This window comes from Lynx rufus, unplaced genomic scaffold (assembly GCF_022079265.1).
Source record: "Lynx rufus isolate CCGP_SWC_20201006 ecotype Redwood Valley unplaced genomic scaffold, mLynRuf1.p SCAF_9, whole genome shotgun sequence".
Classification (NCBI taxonomy): Eukaryota; Metazoa; Chordata; class Mammalia; order Carnivora; family Felidae; genus Lynx; species Lynx rufus.
This window is the reverse complement of record NW_025814897.1, coordinates 64,004,551-64,013,479: the sequence shown is the minus strand read 5'-3', so window position 1 is coordinate 64,013,479 and position 8,929 is coordinate 64,004,551. Positions and strand designations below refer to the sequence as shown.

General features: G+C 36.7%; 1 protein-coding gene across 1 annotated transcript; it reads right to left on the bottom strand.

The window, feature by feature from the left end:
• Positions 1-1,172: 1,172 nt before the first annotated feature.
• LOC124505768 (olfactory receptor 10A2) lies at positions 1,173-2,135 on the bottom strand. Its single transcript, XM_047071802.1, has one exon. It carries the CDS (start codon positions 2,124-2,126, stop codon positions 1,173-1,175), a length of 954 nt encoding a protein of 317 aa, XP_046927758.1. The 5' UTR covers positions 2,127-2,135.
• Between the last annotated feature and the right edge of the window lie 6,794 nt (positions 2,136-8,929).

The window sequence follows — 8,929 nt, the reverse complement described above, 5'->3', positions numbered from 1 at the left end:
CTAAGAAACAGACTTTTAGTTATAGAGAACACATTGATGATGAACAGAGGAAGGGAGTCAGGAGGATGGGTAAAATAGGTGATGGGGATTAGGAAGTGCACTTTTTATGATGAGCACTGGGTGATGTATGGAATTGTTGAATATTGTACACCTGAAACTAATATAACACTATATGTTAACTAACTGGAATTAAAACAAAAACTTTAAAAAAGCATGGTGGGATCAGATTATTCTGTTATCAAATTGGATGATAAATCATTGTGTTTATTATGTAATGATACTCTATGTTAAAGAATACAGTATACGTAGACATCTCTAGATGAAATACTTATTGAAATTATTACCCACTGACAGAAAGAATCTCTAGATTGAATATTTATTGAAATTATTTACAACTCACAGAAAGTAACAGACAAATCTGAAAACTGTAAATGGAGTATCTAAAGTAGAATTTCTTCATAAAAATATAAAATGACAATGAGGCTGAAAGTAGTTTAAGTTTCCAAGGGCTTATTTGTTAGCCAAACAAGGAAAACCTTTGCTGCTGATGAGTTGGTAATACTGAGTATCATTTTTGTAATGTAATATTACCTGGGAAAAATAGCCTGAGGAATGAATTGAGTAAGGCCCGTGGGGTTATAAAGGAATATAAGAGTACTGTTCCACTTCCTCTACCCACATGAAACACCAACTAACTTAAGAGCCAGTACTGCCTCAGAAGCATACAAAATGAAATGAATAAATTATATAAACCGGGATTATAGGCTTTTTTCCAATGGAATGAAGTTAGACTTGTCCAAAACAAGATAAAGTGCCAAGATGACTTTGTGTCTCCCAAGTTCATACTACAAGCAGTTTCATATTGTCTCCCATGTTTGTCACATTGGCACACATTAACAAAGTCAATACCAGGAATAGGTTAGTCATAGAAGTGTCAAAGTGCCACTGTACCAATAAGAAAAATAACGTAAACCTACAATGAACAGAGGAGTTTCCAGGTGGTAGAAACAGGGCCAACCTACTTCTCTGCTCTTTCCCCTCTTCTGAGCTTCCCAATAATCATTTCAGCAGCTGGGTTTCATCCCAACAGAGATGGCAAGGGAGGCAGAGGAATCCCAAATATGAACCTGATTGCTCCACATTGAGTACACTTTACTCTCATTTCTTAATGTCTATGGGATGCAAATTCTAAGGCCGAAAGCCTTGTGGAAGGTCCGGCCAAGGGCATTCTTCACCTCATTATTTCTCAGGCTATAGATGATGGGGTTCAACATGGGAGTCACAACAGTGTAGGACAATGACAGCAGTTTTTTGCTCTCAGGCGAATTATTGGATTTAGGCCGGAAGTAGGTGAGGCTTAATGACACATAGAAAAGGGAGACAACAAGGAGGTGGGAGGAGCAGGTAGAGAAGGCTTTATGCTTCCCTTTAGCTGATGGAATCTTAAGGATGGCAGCAGCAATGCGAAGGTAGGAACACAGGATCAGCAAGCAGGGTATCATGACGACCAGCACAGTTCCAACAATCGCATAGATCTCAAACATTGCTGTGTCTGCACACACCAGTCTCAGCACAGGTGGGCTGTCACAGAAGAAGTGGTTCACCTTGTTGGTGCCACAGAATGGAAAGCTGAAGAGCCAAGTGGTCTGCACAGTAGCTATGGGAAAGCCTGGAAACCAGGAGGCAACGGCCAATTTGGCACGTGTCCTCTGGTTCATGATGACTGGGTAGTGCAAGGGATTGCAGATGGCTACATAGCGGTCATATGCCATGGTGGCCAGGAGGACGCATTCAGCGACTCCAAAGAAGAAGAAAAAATACGTCTGCATGGCACAGCCAAGGAAGGAGATGGTTGTGTCCCGGGCAAGCAGGGTCCCCAGCATCTTGGGCACGATGACTAGGTTGAAGCCAATCTCCAAGAAGGACAAGTTCCTGAGGAAGAAGTACATGGGGCTGTGCAGCATGGGGTCAGTCAAGGTAACAAGAATGATGAGGCTGTTTCCCAATAGCGTGACCAGGTAGATGATTAGAAATGTCAGGAAGAGTAGTGACTGTATTTCAGTAGGTAGGGAAGAGAAGCTCATGAGGATAAACTCCCCAACTCTTGTCCGGTTTCCTTCAGCCATCAATACAGAAATGAATCTCCAGCTTCAGTCATGGAGAGAGATTCTTGATTGGAGGAATCAGAATCTTGGTTTGTTTATCAGACTCCTTTTTAGTGTCAGGAAAAGAGGCTGGTCCGGAACTCAGTTGGAAAAGAAATGCCCTTGAGCTGTCTAAGAATAAAACACAAGGAAGAATGGAGCCTGAGCTCTGGAAAGAGTTCATCATTTCCTACTGTTACTCTTTTATGATGTATTTTCTGCTTTTTTACCATATTTTCTAAAACAAATCATATCGTATTTACCCATACCCATTTACTGTTGCACACTTAATACCTTTGAGATGGTGTTAAGAGATATCTGCTCTCCCATGTTTATTGTGACATTAGTCACCATACCTAAGACATGGAAACAATCTAAATGTCCGTCAGTGGATGAAAGGATAAAGAAAATGTCACACACACATGCATACACACACACATGCACACACACACACACACAGGAATATTATTCAGTCATTAAAAAAACAACCTGCCATTTGCAACAAACAGCATGGATGAGCCTTGAGGGCATTATGCTAAATAAAATAAGTCAGACAGTGAAAGACAAATAATGTATGATCTCACTTATGTGTGGAATCTAAAAGAACCAAACTCGTAGAAACAGATGGAGGGATATTGGTTAAAGGGTACAAATTTCCAGTTATAGGATAAATAAGGGGATATAATGTACAGTGGTGGTGGTGACTATAGTTAACAATATTGTACTATATACAATACTTGCAAGAGCAGATTTTAAATGTTTTTAAAAATTTTTAATGTTTATTTATTATTGAGAGACAGACAGACAAAGTGCGAGCAAGAGAGGAGTAGAGAAAGAGGGAGACAAAGAATCCAAAGCAGGCTCCAGGCTCTGAGCTGACAGCACAGAGCCTGACACAGGGCTGGAACCCACAAGCCATGAGATCATGACCTGAGGCAAAGTTGGACGCTTAACTGACAGCCACCCAAGTGACCCAGATTTTAAATGTTTTTAAATGCATACATACACACCAGGTAATTATGTGAGGTTTTGGATATGTGAACTAACCATAATGTGGTAACCATTTCACAATACATTCATGCATCAAATCATCATACTGTATACCTTACACAATGTTAAATATCAATTATATCTCAGTAAAGCCAGAAATAAAGGAATTCGGAAGAACAACATATTTCTGCTGACAAGAAACACGACAAAACACAGTACATTCAGGTTAAAAAAAATTTGTAGGGGAGAATTAAGACTTATTATTATACCATAAAAATAATTAAAATAAATCAACTTGGTTTTCCAATCATCTAGAAAGCAAAATAGACACAGAAAGGAGGAAATAAAATTAAAAGCAGAAATTAATTTAAACATTGTTAAATTAGTAAATTATATCTAAGTTTATCCTTTGAAAAGTTAAAAATGGAGATAAATTGCTGGAAAATCTAATAAAGAAATAGAGAAAACAAAAATATGCAATAGTAGGAATAAGAAATGGAAAATAACCTTAGAAGTAGAATAAAAAATTTTAAATTATAAGAGAATAAAATTATATTAATGTGTAATTTTAAAATGAAATTGATGGTTTTCTACTAATAGGTAAGGTTCACTTTGATTTAAAAAATGACAAGGGATTCCTGGGTGGCTCAGTTAGTTGAGCATCTCAATTTTGGCTCAGGTCATGGTCTTGCAATTTTGTGAGATCAAGCCCTGTTTCAGATCAGGCTGTGCACTAACAGCGTGAAACCTGCTTAGGATTCTCTCTTTCTCTCTCTGCCCTTCCCCAACACGCACTCTGTCTCTCTCTCAAAAAAAGTAAATAAACATTAAACACTTTTCATGATAAAATATGAGTGGGTTAGAGTAATTTTATCAAAATTTACCAAAAAGGCCATGAGCTGGGATAGTTTAATGGATGTAATTCAGTCCTTCAAGAAGAGATAAACCTTGTGATTCAGAACAAAGAAAAAATGCAGTGTTTCCCAATTAACATTATGACAATTACATATACCTGTTTTCAGAAGTTGAAAATATAATACACCAAAAAGTCCGAAGATCAATCTTATTTGGTAATACCAGTGCAAAAATATCAAGTAAACTGAGGCCTTTGTTAATCTAAAATTATCTGTAATGCCAGTAGGACTTATTCTAGAAATGCAAAATGCAAATATGGTTTGCAATTTTAAAACAATCAAACATAATTAATCCCATCAAAAATTCAATTGAGAAAAATATGTTAATCTCAGTAGATCCCAAAAATGCTTGATGAATTCAACATTTACCTCTTAAGGGAAAAAAAGTGCAATCTAGCAAATTTTACTAACTCATAAATAGAAGAATACTTTCTCAATGCAATCTGAATATTTATATAAACAATAGCCAATTCTGAGCTTCAGGGTATAATATTAGAGAGATGGTTCTAGACATCTGCTGTACAATGTTGTTCTTATAGCCAACAATACTGTATTGCATAATAAAAAATTAAAGAAATATATCTCATCTTAAGTGTTCTTATGACAATAAAAATTTTTTTAAAACATTGAGAAAAAAATGGAGGCAAAGGATATAATCATACATTTGAAATCAGAATGGCTATAAAACATAGATAAAATATAAGAAGTTACCGGCAAGTAGATGGAAATCAAAATAAGATTTTTAGGAGCACCTAGGTGGCTCAGTTGGTTAGGTGTCCAACTCTTAATTTTGGCTCAGGTCATGATCTCACAGTCCATGAGATTGAGTCCTACATGGAGCCTGCTTGGGATTCTCTCTCTCCTTCTTTCTGCCCCCTACCCTTCTTGCCCTCTCTCTCTCCTCAAAAATAAACATTTAAAACAAAATTTTTAGTCAGACTGAGAAAGACAAATGCCATATGATTCCACTCATAAATGGAATCTTAAAAAATGAATAAATATGAAGCAGAATCAGAACTATAAATATAGGGAAAAAACTGATGGTTTCAGAGGAGGTGGGGAGGAGGAGTTGGGCAAAATGGGTGAAGGGGAGAGAGAGACAGACGCCTCCAGTTATGGAGTAAGTCATGGAAATAAAGAGCAGAGCATGAGGAATTTGTAGCTACATTTGTGATGAACATAGCATAATTTATATACTTGTGAAATCACTAAGTTGTACACCTGAAACTAATGTAACTAATGTAAATATCCATACATAGAAAAACTGTAGTTGTATTCGTTTAAATGTCAAAATCTTCATGGGTTAATGAGTGTCTTAAATTTCTTCTTTATGTTTCGTATATTCTACATTATTCATCTTAATGATGTATTATTTATATTGAGATAAACACATATTATTAAGAATACAATACTTTTGTGACTAAAAACAACTCTCTCTTTAGGTTTCTTTTTTTTTTTTTAAGTAAACTCTATGCCCAACATGGGGCTCAAACTCATGACCCCAAGATCAAAAGTTGCATGCTTTCCCCACTGAGCCAGCTGGGTGCCCTGGTAACTCAAAACAACTCTTAAAAAAATCAAATACAAATGGAATAGTATTTGTAGTTATTCAACAAATAATTAATATTCAAATGACTCGTGAAGAGGTCATACACATCATTAAGGAAAACCATTATTTCTGCCCACAAAAACTAGAGGCCACAAAGTTTTGATTTGCCAAAAATGCCAATAAGGAATAAGCATATAAAATTATTCAATTTTCCTGGTAGTAAAAATAAACAAAAATTAAACATATCAGTAAATAACACAGAAATTCAATTTTTCTCATCACACTTAGAAAAGTGAAAATAATCATAATGCTCAGTGCCAGTGAGAGGGATGGTACAGATTTTGGCTATAAGTCAATATAATTTTTCTGAAAAGCAGTTTACAAAATGTGTATGAAGTCCCTTAAAGTTTCATACATTTTGCTTCAAGAATTTCCTCAGGGTTTCTAATGTAGGGCAATAATCAGAGCCATAGATAATGAGTTCACATATAAATGTATTCTGTGTTGTATCATTATAATATCAAAATTGGAAAAAAACAGTAATCCATAATGTCTGGGTCAACTATGACTCAAACGCTTAAAATAACATGTGATTATTTTTGAAGGACATTAACTGCTATTCATATGATAGTATATATGATAGTACCTATCATATAATACTAAATGAGAAAAAACCCCAAGAATACACATGTACATATGTAAGATTCCAATTTCATAAATATGTGCGCAGAAAAAAATAGACTAAGAGAATGTGAAAAATTTTAGCAATAATCACCTTTAAGTGGTAGAAAAAGGGATGGGATTAGCCCATTTATAACTTCATTTTCTGGCTTTCTAAACATTTTACAGTGGGTTACATTTGTTATATAGCAGCAATAAAAGCAGTTGCAATAGAAATGAAAATGATGACCATATGTTGGTAGTATTTACTGAGAACATAATAGAATTACACTGCGTATTTTTATTTTTACTTTTACTTTTTTCATGTTCTTCTCACAACAGTCTGGTTTAGATGCTATTCTTATCCTCCCCAAATTGCCAATGGATGAACTGAAGTTTAGAGAGATTAAGTAATTTGGTACTTAAGGAATCTGGTAAATTGTCTGCATGGGCAGGACAAGGCAGAGACTGCACTCAGAACCATAATCAGAAAAAATATAATAGAAGCAACACTTGGGTTTTCAGCAAGACACATAATATGAATACAGAATAGTTCTTCATTCTTATCTTTTGCCTCATCCAAGCACCATAATCTCCACCAATACTGAGTCTCTTACCATTTATTGATAATTACTTTGTTTCATGATTCTATACCAGAAGTCAACAAAGTTTTTCTGTAAAAGGCAAGATATAAAATATTTTAGGCTTTGTGGATCATGTGATTTCTGTGGCAACTGCTCAATATCTAAACAAATCTACACACACACATTTAAAATACCTAATCTACAGGTAAGCAAATAAACATTAGGTATACAAATATATGCAATATGTAAGCAAATGAGTATGGCTGAGTTCCAATAAAATCTTATTTATAGACATCAAAATTTGAATTTCACGTAATTCTCAGATGCTATGCATCATTATTCATTAGATTTTTTTAACCATTTAAAAAATGTCAAAGTCTATTTTAGCTCTGGGCCATATAAAAGTGGATTTCGTCCATGGGTTATGGTTGGCCAATCTCTGCTCTGATATCTTTGCATATAACATCATCTGTGTTTGCACATGTCCCCTCCTTTACCTGGTTAACTTCTTCCTTCTCATTTTCAAAACTCAGATGTTTCCTCTGTGATGCTTCTAAATAGGGTTATTTCTGGGTACTTTTTAAAAGATGTAGTTATTCAGTTGTGGGGTTTTTTTTAACGTTTTTATTTTTTATTTTTTGAGAGACAGAGACAGAGCACTAGTTGGGGAGGGGCAGAGAGAGAGGGATACACAAAATCTGAAGCAGGCTCCAGGCTCTGAGCTGTCAGCACAGAGCCCAACATGGGGCTCGAACCCATGAACTGTGAGATCATGATCTGAGCTGAAGTCAGATGCTTAACTGACTGAGCCACCGGAGCACCCCTCAGTTATGTTTTAATAATCTATTGATATCAGAATTTCCCAGTTTAATCTGCAAGTTCCTTCAGGCCAGTAGCTGTTTATTATTTATAGGCATAAAGCCAATACATGCCCAGATTAAGCCATTTATATGTATTTTGGGATAAATGAGTGGAAAAATGAATACAAGAATTTCAGGAGGTTTATTATTCTTAGAGTTTCCATTGGATTCCATATCTACTCATATCCTACTAAACCACTTTAATTAGAAGCTCTATTTCAGGACAAAGTGTAGTGTTTGATACCAGTGAGGAAGACTGGAAAGGAAGAGGGAGGAGATATGAAAGGCCTGAAGGGTTCCCACAGAACTTCTGGAAACTACTGGGGAAGAAGAGATGGCACCCTGGCCCAAGACAGATACATTACATAATCCAGTGGCTCACAGCTATCACACAGGCTCCTTCCCAGTTCCTCCAGAACTTCTGCAGGATCATCCTTCTGTAATCATTAGACCACCCCAGGAGTAGGAGCCCACTCTTCTTGGCCTTTGTATCCATAAAATTGTCCTAAAGAAGTAGAGTGCTCTGATATGCTCTATCTCATGAATTTCCACTGACATAAGTGTTCCCTGAATTAATCAGAGGAAAGTCAAACTTGGAGGAAGTATATGTTCTGTGGAGGCTTCAGAGCTTGGAAGTTTTCTGACACAGAAACCTATAGAGGATAGATATGTAAAACTGGTTAATCTCAATCTTTTTATGGTCTCATGTATCACTCACCTTGTGACATAGAAAGAGGAAACTGAGGTCCAGGGAAGAGAGAAACTGATGAGATCTTCCCAGTGTAGATACAGAAGTAGAATTAGGTGGTTCTCCAAACCCTGCCAAACCTGGTCCAGTTGAGCATGTGAACTTGGACAGGGGCCCTTGGCTGATCCGGCCCTTGGTAGGAGCCTTACCTATGCCCAGTAGGGAGATTTGCCTTGTTCAGGTCTGCCTGACACCTGAGCTTCATGCTTGCCCTTGAGTATTTGAAGAGCTCTGGCTTTGTTGTCAGAAAAACCAGAAGAGGAACCAGGGAAGGCTTCTTTTCTATGCTGGATGAAACATTAATGGCTGGACTTGAAGCTAGGTCCTTGCTGACTTCTTTGTCAGGCACAAGCGAGCACACTACATGGATTGGCCATATTCCCAGTCCTGACTTAGAGAGTTATTCACAGCTGTGTCTCTTTTGTCCTCAGGGCCAGTCTAAGGGCTGGCATCTGTATTTTCCCTCAGGTGTTATTGGGC